This window comes from Calypte anna, chromosome 21 (genome assembly GCF_003957555.1).
Source record: "Calypte anna isolate BGI_N300 chromosome 21, bCalAnn1_v1.p, whole genome shotgun sequence".
NCBI lineage: Eukaryota > Metazoa > Chordata > Aves > Apodiformes > Trochilidae > Calypte > Calypte anna.
In genome coordinates, this window is record NC_044266.1 from 2,872,124 (window position 1) to 2,887,960 (window position 15,837).

The 15,837-nt window shown below is 44.9% G+C and overlaps 3 protein-coding genes across 3 annotated transcripts in view; 1 reads left to right on the forward strand and 2 right to left on the reverse strand.

The window, feature by feature from the left end:
* PEX14 (peroxisomal biogenesis factor 14) overlaps positions 1–8,883 on the reverse strand; it is a 69,334-nt gene extending 60,451 nt beyond the window's left edge. Inside the window, exons 1-2 of the mRNA XM_030463783.1 lie at positions 8,554–8,883; positions 4,025–4,072 (exon numbers count right to left, since the gene is read on the reverse strand). Of these exons, the coding sequence (XP_030319643.1) occupies positions 4,025–4,072; positions 8,554–8,589 (84 nt within the window). The 5' untranslated portion in view covers positions 8,590–8,883. The remainder of the gene's footprint in view (positions 1–4,024; positions 4,073–8,553) is intronic.
* Positions 8,884–9,463: 580 nt separating this feature from the next.
* DFFA (DNA fragmentation factor subunit alpha) lies at positions 9,464–13,018 on the forward strand. The gene is made up of 6 exons (XM_008503732.2): positions 9,464–9,587; positions 10,007–10,168; positions 10,285–10,409; positions 11,158–11,341; positions 11,728–11,882; positions 12,052–13,018. Exons 1-6 carry the CDS (start codon positions 9,500–9,502, stop codon positions 12,262–12,264), a joined length of 927 nt encoding a protein of 308 aa, XP_008501954.1. The 5' UTR covers positions 9,464–9,499; the 3' UTR covers positions 12,265–13,018.
* Positions 13,019–13,542: 524 nt separating this feature from the next.
* On the reverse strand, positions 13,543–15,824 carry CENPS (centromere protein S). Its single transcript, XM_030463907.1, has 5 exons — positions 15,736–15,824; positions 15,399–15,522; positions 15,055–15,088; positions 14,423–14,489; positions 13,543–14,105 (listed from the first exon to the last, which is right to left on the reverse strand). The coding sequence occupies exons 1-5, from the start codon at positions 15,772–15,774 to the stop codon at positions 13,980–13,982; spliced, it is 390 nt and encodes a 129-aa protein (XP_030319767.1). The 5' UTR covers positions 15,775–15,824; the 3' UTR covers positions 13,543–13,979.
* Positions 15,825–15,837: the final 13 nt, after the last annotated feature.

Below are 15,837 nucleotides of genomic sequence, written 5' to 3' on the forward strand. Positions count from 1 at the left end.
TGATTACACTGGTTAGAGCCAAAAGGAGTCAAACTCCAAATCTCAATAGCAAAGCTCCTTCCCCAGAAACCTAAAGTAAATTCTCTTTAACCACAGGCTACACAAGAGGAAGCTTAACAGAGCAGATAAGGTTTAAAAGGAGGCAATGAAACAGAGAGGATCTAAGAATTCTGCTGCCCGTCACTGAATGCTAAGCACACAGTTCCAGGCAGCTGAGAAAAGGGTAAGAAACAGTTCAGTTTCACAAGTTTTATCCATTATAAAAACATATAACAATTTTTGCTGGTTGACTTCCAGGAAAACCTAGCAACTGAATACAAAAAATGTAGAAGAACTAAATATGCCTGTAACCAAGCTCCAACATCATGGTTTCAATTTGACATCTCAACTGATGGTTCAGGAAATCAAAGCTACAAATGCCACATGTGTTCAGCATGGCCACACTAGCTGATGTGACTGTGCCTGTGGATAGGTGATGGATAGAGAAATGACAAGTGTCTTTTGCTCTCCACTGTTTTCATTATTCCTCAATCACCAAGAAGAAGCAGTGTCCTATAATCACTTTTAAACAATGGATTACACATGCACGGCCAGAGGCTTTTCCAAAGACATAAAAGGGGCAGAATGAAGCCCCTGAAATAGAAATTACCTCATTTACCAGGCCAACAGACTAGATTTCACATTCATGCCACCAGCTGAATCTGGCTAAGCAGTTAACCTGTATATCTCAGCTTTTCTAGAAGATGGAGATAACACAGATATATTCCCTAAAGATGATAATTAATGTCTGAAGTGCACCCTATGATGTTTGCACAAAAAGAGGTGTTAAAAATATTCTGTCCGTTACCTTGACCCTTAAATATCTGAAAATCACTTTAACAAAGGGTGTGGAAAAGGCACCAAGAGCTCCAGCACACACCAACAAGCTACACACTAACTGCTATGGAGGCTGCACTAATTCTTGTTACATTGTACCCTTTTGGCAGGCTGCAAAAAAGGGAACAAAACGTCCCTATTTCAGTGCTAACTGCTATCACTTGCAGCAAGAAGCAGAAACAGCACATGCTGAAAGTTAAAGTTAAATAATCTTGCAAAAGAAAATACCCTTCTCTTCATACCACGTTTCAAGAATTTTTTCAACTTTGTAAGAAACCAAGGGACTATTTTACATTTACAACCAGTACTTTTATATTTACAAGCAGTAGTTTTCCCAGATACCAAGCACCAGCAAGGGAGTGAGTGTTTTGTGGAGAGAAAAAAACAACAAACAAAAACAGACCAAAAAAGCCAACACGCAAGCAGCATGTGGAAAGGCATCGCTTACAAGCTCTGCTTCCTTAGGTTTTTTCCTACATCCCTGGCCCATGTTAGGGGCTTTCATATGAATAACCTTCATAGTTGTAACTAGAGCAGATTCAGCAGAAAGCAAAGGCCAGCAGCAATATGTCCAAGCCCTTGAAAATGTCTCAAAAGCAGCACAGAATGGTTAAAAAACTACAAGACTCTGCTAAGGAGAGACAAAAAAAGCTAAAAAGAGAAGCAGAAAAGCTCACATAATTACATTCAAGAGAGCAGTGGGACAAAAGAAACTAAGATCTGAAAAGAAAAGGTAATTTTCTAACACTTAAACCTCACAGAAAGGGGGTTTGTTACATCTTTTGCACATCCCAGGACTTTGCTTCGAGTGGTTGCAAAAAGACAGAACTATTCCAGTTCCACCAGTGTTCACAGGATTATCCAAGGTGTCTGCACATACCAGCAGAAAGGGATGCAGTACTGCTCACTGATAAACTGGACTCAAGGAGAAGCTGATCCCACACTGACGATGACAAACGTGGCTGTAAACAGCAGCAGAGCGAGATGCTGACACTCTGCTAACACAAGGTTACACTTCCCACTCTGGAGCTACACGGCAGATTTTAATGGGCCAAGACCGACAGCGAGGGAAATGAGTGTCCGCTCTCTGCTGCAAAAATTATTGCTGTCCCCATCCCCCTCCAACTCATTCTCCACTGTCAGGACTATAACACAGTGACCTCTTATTAGGGAGTATTTTTCAGTTGGGACAGTTTATTGTAAGGACACTGGATAACTCAGGGGATTAATGGCATGGAGGTGGAGTCCCGTATCTCCAGTTTGGTAGTTCAAAACATCAAACACAGGTTGAAGAAAGAGCAATTAGGAGTGTGACATGAGTTTGTAGGGCTCAGTGAGGCCATAAACCTGAGCATGGTATGCTCTGAGACCCAAAATGCAGGACACACAACATGATCTTGCAGCACGCTGAAGTCCTCTTGCAAACAACTAGAAATCATTGCTTCTGGATTTCCATTGGAAGCAGTAAGCTGTGGGGGTACAGAATACACAGAAGACAGTGCCCCTGAACACAGAGGAACAGGTATTTAGCACCTTGTGTCCATTAGAATCCCAAATAAAACACAAAACTAGTCTATAATGACATCTGCTGATACAACATGAGATGTTTTAATTCTTTTCCTACCTCACAGTTGTGTGTGCCACCTCTGATATGTTCCAAACAGGTCTCAGTCCTATGAAACACTGTGTACTTTCAGTCATCAAGTCAACTGCTTACCAGCAGAGCTGAAGTCAGCACTGATAGGCCTAAGCACATGGCTTCCCTGTACAGAGCCATTTGCTGGATTCAGGCCACAGTTTGTCTTGGTGTTTCTGTAAACATTTTTATGACATGGTGCCATGTGCTTACAAGTCTGCTTTATGGACCAAGATCTACTGCACGCATGAGAAGGCAGCAGGCATGATCCTGGCTACAAAGAAGTCACAATGGTCTGGTGGAAGTTAGATCATCTGGCTCACAGAACTGAACTGCTCCTTTAATAAGGCTTCTATAGAAACTCAGCTGGAAGCAATAATGACACCCAAGCAAATGTGACAGAAACAGTGAGAGTTTAATATTAAAAAAACCAAAATTAATGCAAAAATAAGTAGAAAGCCTCCACCTTTCAAACAGCTCTAATTAGTTCACAGGAAAGACAATTGTGACAGGGAAGTTTGTGTTAGCATTCTTTAGATACATATTTGTATGTGGTAAGAATTCACACCTATACAGAAAGATACACAACTGCTATGTGCATCCTCCCAGCAATTCTTCTGTTGCACATACATATAAGAAATTAATTAAATCAAAGGCAATATTAGAATCTGCTTTGAGAAACAGAACAAACTTGACCAGCACAGGCTGCAATAATGTGCTGCATGCTATGACCTTCCCAAGGAGGGGAAAACAACCAACCCCCAGAAAAACAAACCACCAAATCCATCACAAAGCACATGGTGTCAATAACAACTGCAAGTAATCTCATGTACAGATGTCTATGCCATTAAGGGGTGGCACAGCATTACTAGAACAGAAAGATTTTCATTGCAGAGCTTAACAGAATTCACAAACAGCCCTTTCATTAGATGCATTTTACTGACCCTTCCCAGTTCACCATTTTATGGTGTCACCATAAAAATGAGAACAAAACAGGATTCTCTTAGTTATCCTCATAGACAAAAATCTCAGAGCTCTTTCCACACAGTTCTAGAGTGAAAACACTGGATCACAGGCACTGCCAGCTGCCAGACATTTTTAAGCTCACTCTGAGTGCATCTGAAAATAAAGACAGTTTGAATGAGCAGCAGAGGGGCTTTTATTAGACAACTGCACTAAGAATCTCTTCAAATTGTGCTGCACAGGTCTTTCTTCTGACTCTTTACTAAATAAGCACTGATGAAGAGCATATATTGCACACGTTGAGGACAGGTAGTCCGTGCTCAAGGACAACTCAGTGGCCTAGGTGACCCATGTTTAACCCCAGAAAGACAGGAGGTTATGGCTGCAGGTCAGAATTCAGAGGTCAACAGCAGGGCACCAGAAGGCAGTTTACACCTTTTTCACAAAGCACCAGCTCCACAGAAAAGCAAAACAATGGATGCAAAATGATGCAGCGAAGAGTATTATATTATCAGCAATAAATTATGTGCTGCTTCTTGAAGAACTTACCAGTGGCTCCCGAGATGCTGCATTTTCAGTCGCAGGGCAGGAACCAGCCTGAAAAGCAAAAGTAAGAGTGAGGTTACATTGCCACCTGATGGGCACAGTTAGAAATACATCTCTATTAGGACCACTTTCACCAGTAGGATTTAGGCAAACACACTTTTTGTGTTTCTGCTAGCAGTAGCAGTTCTGTGATGGACTGAGACAAAAAGGTCAGAAGCACTGAAAAAAATTAGTTCCAGCAGTCCCCACTTAAACACCAGAATTAACAGGTTCTGCAGAACTTACTCTAGGGAGCCAGCAGGGAAGAGCCAGAGAGATTACTGAGAGACTAAGGCAGATGCTGAACACCTTACTTTGTGTACTAGTAAGTACCTTACTTACTGTGTACTAGGTACACAGGAGAGAGGTGAAACTATTTGATCAAAGCAGAACAGCAAGTCAAAAACTGGACAAAGCTTAAAATTCAGGAATTTCTACTCTCCAGGCCCACTTGCAGTTTTGCTTCACTCACTAATCAAGAACAGGTGTAACATTTTAGCATAGTCCCATGTTTTACAGAATTAGTCTGTGCTTTTCTCCACTGCCATTTTCAACTCAGTGTAAATAGCATACATCAGCTCTCCTCAGATAGAGACACCTACATTTTATCATAAAATAAATTTTTCTTGGTCAGCCATCTACTTTCAGTTGGGTTCACTTGACATTAGGATGGTCTAAAGCATATTGTCTTCACTGAGTTTTTTAACATAGGAGAGGTAACACACACTGGTTATCTCAATGGTTTAAAAATGCAGTTCTATGGTAATGAAGACAAGTTTTGAGGCTCAGTTACAGAAAAGGGATCTTATTCATTAAGTATAAGAGAAGATAAAACTTTGAAGTGATAGCATCAAGGTCTTTAAGTGACTTTTTGTCCTCCAATTGTATTCACCTTTTTTATGCAGTAAACCACACCTTCAAAGTATCTCAAGATTATTTTTTCTTCATCTACAAAGCACACAAAACATAGAGACAAAACCAAGCATTTACCACAAGAGGGTGCCAGAAACACAAATGCACTGCAATTGGGCCTTCCAGACATGGGCAGCATCACCAGGGCCCAGCCAGATCTCACAGCTAGGTAGTAATTTTCTAGAGGCCCTTAGTCTCTTCAGCATCATTTTTTTCTCCACTATATATCTGCAAAAATTTCAGCTACTAAGAATTCAGTTGACATAATCACTACAAATATCAGCTTCAACACCCTACTGGAAGTCACACTTCAGGATCTGTCTGTAGTAGAGACAATGCTATGTCATACCAAGAAAAGGGCACTTCTCTCTTCAACCTTGTCACTGGCTTCCCAGTTGTACATGCACAGTGTAACTGCTTTTCAAATAGGAGACTCAACACATTAATATGTCTTGCATGATTTATTCATAAGTTAGCTGAATCTGTTTATGTTATATGCTCTGTTTCTTCAGTTAAATCCCAGGGCTCACACAATAAAGTACCTTTCCAAAGACTTAGTAGCTCCAACGCTGAACTTGGAGTGTGTGGGAACTATTTCCATGGAATTATTTCTTCAAGCCACTTGTATTAAGTATTGAGCTTTCTAAGAATAAACAAACTGTCCTCTTCTGTAGCATGTTTCAAGGAAAATTCAATGCATTTTAACTACTTAAGCTGGCTTTGCAAAGAGAAAAACCACAAATATGTGATGCAAACAGTTAAGTCAGAAAAGAACGAAGGGAGAAAGAAACCATGACAGAATTCATATCCTCAGAAAATTCCCAGAGCATCCTAAGTTCTGGAGCTTGTATGTTATGTTGTATGTATTTCAAAACCTCTGTTAGAAACAGTTATTGCATTTAGAATATAATTCTATCTATGTAAATGATTTCATTTGAGCTGCAACACTCCTCCCTCCCTACAGTGCTTGAGGCAATATATTAATTCATGAGAATGAGCAAATTAAACTAAGAAAAACAGATAATAAGCCAAAAGATATCTGACACCCCCTTTTCAGCATCTGAACTAACTAGATTTGTAATAGGAAACATGATAGGACCCAAACATAAACACGTTATGCAAGGCAGTGCTACTACTCATAGCCTCATGTCCAATGATTGGGCAATAAAACATCATCAGTGGGAGAAAGCAAATATCTTTTAAACTATCTGCACATTTAGTGTGCAAGGGGAACAACTTTTTATACACATTGATAACAGGTGTCAAAACTGCACCTGTTGCATAAGAGTGGCATTTACATTCTGCTAGACTAATATAAATATTGTCATTGTTTTGTTTTATTTCATCATTGTTCCCTTACAAATCCATCTACTGTGCTATGTATTTCTCAGTTACACTCTTTTCTAGCCAAAGCTGCAAGATTCTCTCAAATCCCATCCAACTCAAGAGAATTTAAGAGCAATGCAGACTGCTCAGCTAGAGTTCTGGCCAGGGAAGGTACAGTCCAGGTAAGACCCACCCCAGATGCTGAGGATGGAGGTGTCTGTCACCAGCAGGACAGACAGGACAATGCTCCTGTCCTGGCACAAGCACACAGGGAGGGGAAGGAGGAGAGTTACTACCTTCTTTTGAGGTAAAGCAACACTAAATAAATGTTTAAAAAAGGGTGCAATGGAAGGATACCATAACTAAACTCAAAAAACTTGAATGGTTCTCAGGCAACCACACTTGCCAGTTAACCAGATTATTTTTTTTTTCAGATACCTCTAGTCAACTGCCTTGCAGAATGCACAAGTGGCTTCTGGATCACTCAGGGGTTGTTTCAGGTTTCCTCATTCTGCAAGCAGTCATTCTAAGCATCAGGAATGGACTATAATGCCCATATCTCAAAATACAACTAGCAAAAGCACACAGCAGATGTAAAACTGGCCAGCAAGCCTACTCTGAGTTTGTTAACTTGGCCTTCTACAGTCCAGAAGACTTGCTCTTCTTAGTCAGAGTATGAATTTTATGTAATTTATTTCTATTTTAACAATTTTTAGTTCAACAATGTCCAAAATAAAGGGAAAAACAGAGAGATTTACATTGATTTAGTCAAATCTGGATAGATTTGAATGATTGCACATCAAAGTGTGCTGATGGCAGACTTTTGTCTGTTTTCTTCCCTGCTGCTGAAACAGCCAGCCCTTTGCTCTCCTGCAGCCTGCAGGAGGGCCCTCTATAGCTACCTAAAAGATTCTACAAAATTCCACTGCTATCACATCGTCAGGAATCCGTCTGAGACAGTGGCAAGATAAGAGTGCTGCCAAGATGAGACTAAACCTTACATAGGAAGAGTCAGCAATGGAACACAGGTTACCCAGGATCAAGGCAGTGCAAGTGAGCAGAAACCTACACTACATACAACTACATCACGCTTCCATTTCTCCCTTTGGCTCCCCCATTCATTTCAGGTCCCAGATAAAACATACCTTAAGCATTTGGTGTGTTCCTTGAGCATGCACTCAAGCCAGTGAACTTACATTTCTTTTACTCTCCTCGTTCAGGTTTTGACAATGCTTACAGCACATCACACCTTTACCCTTTCATGCTGCTAGTTCAAGGATCAGTCAGTTGCAAGGTAGAAACAACATTTTATCTAACTAACTCATTTCAAAACCCAGATGACACATAGATTACCTCCTTTTTCTCTGGCTGTGATTTTTTTGTTTGTTGTTTTGTTTTTTTTCTCCCCCTATTCAAGTGCTTTATTGAGTTTCGCATGCAGACCCTAAACTGAAAACAAGTCTACAGCCTGGGGGCCTCGTCTGAACAGCTCTTCCAGTCAGAAACGCTTGTGGCTGTCTGGGGAAGCCGGCCCGGGTCACCCAGGGCGGCACAGCGAGCTACAGAATGAATTCCCCTGAGATGAGAACCTCCGAGATGCTCCTGGACACGAGGTGAAACCCGGACACACGAAGCAGGGCGCCCGGGCCCTTCCCAGCAAAGCGTTGAAGCGCCCCTGTCCCACCCGGACTGCAGCCGCCCCCCCCCCACCGGGCCGGACAGGGGCAGCACCTCAGGGAGCCTCTCACCGGCGGCCACCGCCTCCTGAGGGGCTCGGCCCTCCCTCGGCTCTCCGCTGCCGGTGTTCTCGCCAGGTCGGCGGCGACAGGGCCACGATGGGGACAGGGCCACGATGGGGACAGGGCCACGATGGGGACAGGGCCACACGATGGGGACAGGGCCACACGATGGGGACAGGGCCACACGGCGGGGTGACGGGGGGAGCGCGAGCCGCCCCCTCAGCGCTGACCGTTACGACAGGTGTGGGGGCGGCGCGCGGGGCGGCGGTTGGCGGGCAGGCCGCGCGCGCGGGGATGCGTGTGTGTGTGTGTGTGCGGGGGGCGGGGGAGGGGAGAACGCGTGAGGGAAGCGGCCGGGTGTGAGAGAGACTGCCCGGGGAGAGGCGAGGAAGGGAGGGAAAACAGGGGCGCGGCGGCCTCCCCTCACCCGCTCCCTCCCGGAGGAGGCAGCCTCGCCCCATCCCGCCCCACCGCCCCCTGCCCGGGCCGAGCGGGCACAGCGCCGACCCCGTTTACCTGGCTGGGCTGCTCCGCTTGCTCCGAGGAGGCCATCTTCTCAGGCCCGGCTAATCCATCCCCGGCGAACCGATGGAACGCCCTCACCGCCGCTCCCGTCCCGCGCGGCCCTACCGGCTCGCGCCGCAGGCGGGACGAGTCGAACGCCGAAACGCCGATGCGGCCGGCGGGAGTTACTCGTGTCGTGAGTTCCCGGCCTCTGCGGTCAGGGGCACGGCGTGGGCTGGGACACGGCGTGGGCTGCACCGTCCCGCCCTGCCTGACAGCAAAGTTTTCCTTGCCTGATAAAGCCAGGTGGCCATCTGCAAGCCTGGATGTTCCCCCTTGCTGGGTTCCTTTCAGAGCGCTCTGCTAAGAGGGAAAAACAGCTCCGGAGTTGGAGGTGAGGAACCCTTGGGAGCCCCAGACCTTCCCATCCCAAGGGAGCTACACGCCGGGGCGGATTTAGACTCGTTAAGAATGGAAGTGACCTCTAAGACCATCAAGTCTCGTTTATAATGTTAATATAATGCTAATGTTCTGTTTATAATTTCACAACCAGCACACTTGTAAGGGAACGGATTGTTTGAATATAACTAAGTGCATCAGCCGCAATTTCTTGTTTTACAAGTAATTAAATTCCTTACAACGCTAAAAGCTGGTTTTTAGGCTTATTTATAGCGTTTTTTTCCTTGAACACGCAAGTTCTGCAGCTCTGAGGAATGGCAGCAGCCAGGGAGATGACTGAACACGGACGGTGTGCGGGCTGCTCGCTCCACGCCGCCTCCGAGGGCGGGATGGGAACACATCCCGCAGCAGAACATTTCTCAGCCGCATTTATCACCCATCCTCCTTCCCCACCGAGCTCCCGGCACTTCTCCAGCCCGCTAGGAACCCGCAGAACTCAGGCTCCCGCCCTCCACCGCGCCCCGACCGGCTCCGCCCCGTCCCCTCCCGACCCACGGCCATGGCGGAACCGAAGCGGTGTCTGCTGCGGGACGGGAAGGACCAGTACGGCCTGGCCGCCTCCTCCTTGCGGGAGCTGCGCCGCAAGGGTGAGGCTCCGTGGGGCGGAACGGGGCCGTCTGCCGCCCGTTTGAGCCCCTCGGTCCCCGTGTCGCGGGTGGAAGCGGTGTGGTTGGGTCCGGTCCGTGCGCTGGAAGCGGGAGGAGAGCAGGGCTCCGGGTGACGCTTCCCCCCGGGAGAAGGGAGAGGAAGCGGGTGGGGGTAAAGGGTTGGAAGTGGCTTCGCTGAAATGCGCGTTTCCGCGTCAAGGTTTGCATCACTAATGTAGTTCCTGGAGGGGAAACTCGTGAGGATGTGCCAAAAAAAGGGCTGATGTGCAGAGCTGGGAGGAGACAGGTCCTGGTCGCTTGCCTGAATCACTGAGAGCTGCTTGCCTTTTGCCATGAGTGTAATAAAAGGACAAAGCATAAGTCACTTCTGTTATTTCTGTATTTTTTCTGTTCTTCAGCTGGTGACGTTCTGGCTATTGACAAGGCCAAGGAGCGCATCACCTTAGTCCTTGCAGAAGATGGCACCATTGTGGATGATGAAGATTACTTTTTGTGTCTGCCATCTAACACCAAGTTTGAGGCACTGATTAATCGGGAGAATTGGTCTGGCACAAGCAGAGGTACCCTGTGGATAAGGGAGTATGGAAGGGGAGGGGTGTTTGGAATACATCTGCCAAAATTAGGCTGTCTCAGGTGGCTCAGGAATGACCCATAAAACCAATGACTCTTGTGTCAGACAGTGGAATAGCCTCCTTTCCCTTGGATGAAGTGGACAGTGCTGCAGAGAAGTGGAAGCAACTGGCCACACAGTTGAAGAATGACCTGTCCAGTATCATCCTGATGTCTGAAGAAGACCTCCAGGTACAGTGGGGAAATCTCTAGTTCCTATCCTGCCCATCATCCATTTATCTCAGTAGATGGGAGAGAACAGTAAGTAAACAAGACCTCAAGCTTAATTCAGCTGCTGCTCTTTGGTGCTAAGAAGCAAATTTCTCCTTAAGGGGAAACACAGGTGTCTTGGGGAGGGTGGTCTTTATTACTGATTGTCCCTCACAGCATGTCTTTCCAACTCTGACAGCAGGAAGGCAAAAAAATCAAGATTTGGCCCAATGGCAACTGAGGTGGGCTTCTTCCTTAAAACCAGACACCTGTGTAATGCATCAAAGGTGATGGTTGAGTAGCACACCAAATCTGTCTGCTCCAGAGGGCTTCCAAGAACTGCTGTCATTTTCCAGAGGAGATTTATGAGTATCTGGCTGCTTAACACCTTGTTCTGTGGCAAGGGATGGTGAAAGCCACCTCTTGTCCTCATGGAGTCTCCCAAGGGCCAGGCTTTTGGCTTTGGGTATGGAGTGATTGTCAGGACCTGTCATGATTTAAAATGTACATATGATTCCACACCTTCCTGAATGCCTTCTGGTAAAGCATGCTGGTTGGTGGAGAGCCACTTGTAGCCTCATAACTGGGCTGATTTGCTGTGACAAGAAAACTTGTGAAACACTCTGGGTTTCATGCACGTGGAGGCTCTGTCATCCAGGAGGCTGTAATCAGTTTAATGGAGGGAGTTACTCATCAGTCCATGTAACAAGAGCACTCTTGTTGTTTTAAGGTGCTTATTGATGTACCATGTTCAGAGCTGGCAGAAGAACTTGCCCAAAGTCAAAGCAAAGTGCAGGGACTGCAGGATGCCCTGCAGCATGTGCTGGACAGACGAGAGGAAGAACGGCAATCGAGACAGGTCCTGAAGCTCTACCTGGAGACCTTGGAAAATGAAAACAGCAAAAAAGCAGCAGGTAGGGAGGCTGGAAAGGGAGATTTCCAGAGATGCCTGAAATAGCTGAGTGCAATAAGTGAGGCAGAGTGAAAGACTGGAGTGATTCACTCACATAGCAGCTGTTAATGTGGTGGGTGTAGTAGCTGGCATAGTGTAAGAATTCTCTGACTGGGAATGATCAGGAGTCTTCTTGTTGCTGTGCCACATTTCTTACAATGCCTGAAAGTAGAATGGGGGGGAAAGCTTAAATCATCTTGTCATCCTTAACATTATGATTTCCTTAAGTTAGAGGATGTACCTAGATAGAATGCTTGGTTTTATTAATCTCAAAACCAGGAGTCCAGGATACTTTTTTTTTTTTGTCCTCTGTTTGTCCTGGGCTAGAAAAATTCTGCTACTTTTCAGAATCCAAGACTGTATCAAGAAAAGAGATGGACGTGGTTGACACAGGCACCAGCAGTACAGAAGCATTACTCAGAAGGATGCTCAGTGATGACATCTGTGCTGTTCTGAAAAAGAAACCTTCTCCAGAGCTCTTCTTGAACAGTAAAGATCTAGAGGTGGGTGTAAATCCTCCACGGGACAGATGATGAAAGTTGGGAACACCTTCAGTACCCAGCTGCCAGCACTAAACAGGTGTCTCATTACTGGTGGTGTTAATATGTGTAGAGGGGTTAGTGGTGGAGAAGCATCACTAAAAAAGACTGTTAAAAATCTGTTTTTCTACAGCTGGTCATGAAAGAAGACACACAGATCCTGGCCTCAGTTCTAGGATGGGACAAGCAGAAGGCTGAAGCTCTGCAGCAGGCCTGTAATCAGGAGCTCTCCAAGCGTTTAGAACAAATGCAGGCTTTACATTCCCTCAGGAACATATCAAAGGGCAAGAAAATGGTACCCAGGGGAGACTGCCCTAGTTCAAAACGCAAGAAAGAAGACTCCTAGTGCTGCCTGCAGGTTTTTTTTTTGGTTGGGTTTTTGCATTAGAATCAATAGAAGCAAAGATACATCCAGGGAACCATAGTTTTGCTGGTCATGCTGTGGTTTGGCTATAGAGGACTAAACTCTGGACAATGAGGCTTAAACTCCTGTGGTGATTCAAATTATGTGTAACCAAAGGGATTTTGACTTTTTGCAGTCTATTAGAACAATAGTATTGCTAAACACAGCATGTAAGAGTTCAGCTTTGAATACCTGGTTGGGAGCCAGAACTTTCCATGTGATAATGATGGATCTCACTGCTGAAGCCCCAGGCAGTTTGCTTGCTTTGTCTTCCCATCCTTTCCACTGTAAAGACCTCTGGAAGACACTTGGAGGCACAGTTAATGCACAGGGCTGAGGGGTTAGCCAGCTGCTGTCTGGCTTTAAGCTCCAGCCTGGGATCTAGGAACTTGATGCATGCTAGTTGCATGCTAGTTGCATTGGTTAAATTAAATTCAAAGTCCTTTAACTTCAGTACCTTTTCTGTAAGGAACCTTTCCTCTTGGACCAACTTGTAAAACACAGCAAAGGTGGAAATCCTTGCTTTGTAAGGCTGTGGAGCAGACAACTTGTATTTGGTCTGTCTGTATTGCTTTCCTAATCATTACTCTAGTATCATGATGCTTTTTTATCAACTGGATTATTTTTAAATTTGTTAAAGTCTTTTTTATGTCTAATATCATTAAAACCTTTTTTCCTCACTGTTGGACTAGTTCTGATATTCCCACCAGTGGTTATGATTAAAGAACCTGCTAAGTACAGTTTTACCTTAAGGGTAGAGGAAAAAGAAAATAAATATAGAAGAACTTTGTATTTAACATGTCCAGAGTATATGGGTAGGATGCATGTTCATACTGCACCAGAACTCCCACCTGGCACAATCTGTTCTCTTGTGAGGGCTCAGCAAGAGAAATACTTTTTAAGTCTTTCCTCTCTTGCTGCAGTTTTCAGCATTTCGACTATTCCTGACAAGCATATTCCTGCTTCATGAAGTTTTTCCACAAAGTAGCTTAGGCAGCCTTCTCATTCCACTTGGCTACATTTGTCTCCTATCTTCGATCTTGAAATCTGTTTCTTTTTACTTCACATTTGGTCGGTGTCTCTGTGATTCCAGCAGAGGGCAATGGCGATACATTTCTGATGGCCACCCCGGAGCTGGGGTACTGCAGTGACATCCAGAAATGTAATAGAAGTTATTCCAAGTGATGATTGGACACGAGCAGTGTCACAGGAACAACAAAACATGTTTAATTGTCAAGGCAAGTGAGAGAGATGGCTATTAAAGAATACCCAGAATACCTAAGCAAAAGTATAAAATGGAAGCAAGGAGGAAGTCAGTCACTGGAGAAACCAAGTATCAGGAGGGCATTGCACCATTCTGAGGTACTATAGTCAGTGAGAATGTTCTGATTTAAACTCTTTTTATTTAAAGTATTTTTTATAATAGTAAGATAACTTTTTGTGAGAAATTAAGGCATTTTGGCTTTACTGAATTCTGAAAGACCTTCCATTTTCAGAACCAAAAAGTCCAACTAATCAGGTTCACCAGAACCCAAAGATTCATTACTGTTGCTAACTAGAGGGATCTGTACTAGGCTGACTTGGGTTCCCCTAGGAAAATAAGAGAAAATTACCAGAGAGACATTACTTGAAAGCCATTTTGTAATCTTCATTTTCGATCACAGCTCTTCTTGTTCCCCAGAAGTTCTCCCTTCCTTAGCTGCACTAGACTTCCTTTTCTTCCTCTCTTTTTGTTCCATGTTACTTGATGCAAGCTCATCACTCTTCTGGGTGATATACTTCAGCTGAGAACAATAAATTAAACAGTCATCTACCAAGGAACTTCATTTATTCATAAGAAATTAGCAGGGCAAATTGTTACTACAAAAAAAAAAACAAAAAACCAAAAACCAAACCAAAGCCAACCAAACAACAGACACTCCAAAAGGGCTGACAATCAACTGATATAAAAAGGCTGATATATCAACTAATTCCTGCATGAAGCCCTCAGTCTAAGCTGAAGCAACAGTTCTTTCATCATCTATAGCCTTCATTCAAATGCTCTTTGGAACTAACCAATTAATTTAAGATATTGTGAGACAGAAAATACACTGAATCTTACCAAAGAATTGCTCCTTCTAGCCAGAAGCTTCACATCATCTGTAGTGACTGTGCTTCGTTTTGCATGCCTGCACAGAAAAAAATACTCCTTAATGTGTCTGCCAAGACTGGTTCCAAGAGGTCCAACAGCATCTGGATTAGAACACTAACTGAAAAAGCTTAAAAAGGACTCCAGGAAACCCAACATGTCTATCTTTTCCACTGTAACACACAAAAAAACTATTTTACAAGATTGCACATCTAAATTCCCACACTTCTGTGTAAAATAGTAGAATATGGCAACCAGAACTTCAAGTAACATTCTCTCTTACTTGCCAGTAGGTCACTGTGTTTTGACTCCTTAAAACATTCTCTGTCCTTGGAGCAACCAGATGAACCATAGCACATCAATAAACATTTGTCACTCCAAACCATATCATTAACCTAACAATCACATGTACCACAGAAACAAACTTCCAAAGTCAAGAACTTACAAGGGAATATCTATTTCCCAGTTCACAGTCACTATTTAATAAGCCAACAGAACCCCTTAAAACTTGATTTAGAAGACATAATCTAAAAATTACCTAATTGCTGGAATTGAAATACAAAAAAAGGAAAGCTTTTGTAACAAACAAGCATTCCAGTACCTACCTTGCAAACATTTCAAGGTCTTTTGCGAAGCTCTCTGGAGAAAGCACAAATATACAACGTATTTTAAAACAGTGAGCAGGAGGAGACAGAAGTTCTAGCTGCTACAAAGATGCAAATTATCCAAGTTAGTGATGAGAAGCCACCACAACTTGTTATGTGCCACTCTGTTGCACAGCCGGGTGGCCTACACACCATTTCCATGTACATTTAAGTGCTTTTTCCAGCACTGAAAAACAGAATCACTATTTCTTGTACTTCTAGAAGAATAATGCAAGAAACAACTCAGCAGTGATGCCTAGTTCCAGTTGCTCTTGAACAAACAGACAACACGCAAACTCCTGTACCGCACTGCCTGAAGGTGATCTCTGACAGCGCTGCGATGGTTTGTTTGCTGAACTCCATCTTCTTGTCTTCTGCCACTTCCCGGCACAGGCAGCCAGCCGTGTAGTGCACCGCAGCCTTCAGCCTCTGGAAGGATCCAAGGAGCGACAGATCAGCTCCCTGCAGACCGACAGCCCAGCTCCCGCCTAACTCATCCCCACCCTGAAAACATCGGTGGGCCCCAACACCACGCACACCCCCTGCCCCGCCGCGGCTCCATCTTGTCCCGGCCGAGCCGTTCCCCGGTGGCTCTGGGGGCCGCGGGGTCGGTCAGGAGGAGGGGATGCCCGCCCCCCGTACCTGTGTCAGCAGCTGCCGCTCCTCGCCCTCCGCCGCCATGGCGCTTCCCTCAGCCGCCCTCACGGGTTTCCCACCCGGCGCGGAGAGGCGGGGCTGTGCCGC

Bases quoted from the DNA above. Each gene is read 5' to 3' on its own strand.
- DFFA (XM_008503732.2), top strand. From the start codon at position 9,500: ATGGCGGAACCGAAGCGGTGTCTGCTGCGGGACGGGAAGGACCAGTAC. The intron at 10,169-10,284 runs GTACCCTGTGGA...CTCTTGTGTCAG, and splicing joins TTGGTCTGGCACAAGCAGAG to ACAGTGGAATAGCCTCCTTT. The intron at 11,342-11,727 runs GTAGGGAGGCTG...GCTACTTTTCAG, and splicing joins AAACAGCAAAAAAGCAGCAG to AATCCAAGACTGTATCAAGA.
- CENPS (XM_030463907.1), bottom strand. From the start codon at position 15,774: ATGGCGGCGGAGGGCGAGGAGCGGCAGCTGCTGACACAG. The intron at 15,089-15,398 runs GTACAGGAGTTT...TGCTTTCTCCAG, and splicing joins GATCACCTTCAGGCAGTGCG to AGAGCTTCGCAAAAGACCTT. The intron at 14,490-15,054 runs GTAGGTACTGGA...TTTTCTGTGCAG, and splicing joins GACCTTGAAATGTTTGCAAG to GCATGCAAAACGAAGCACAG.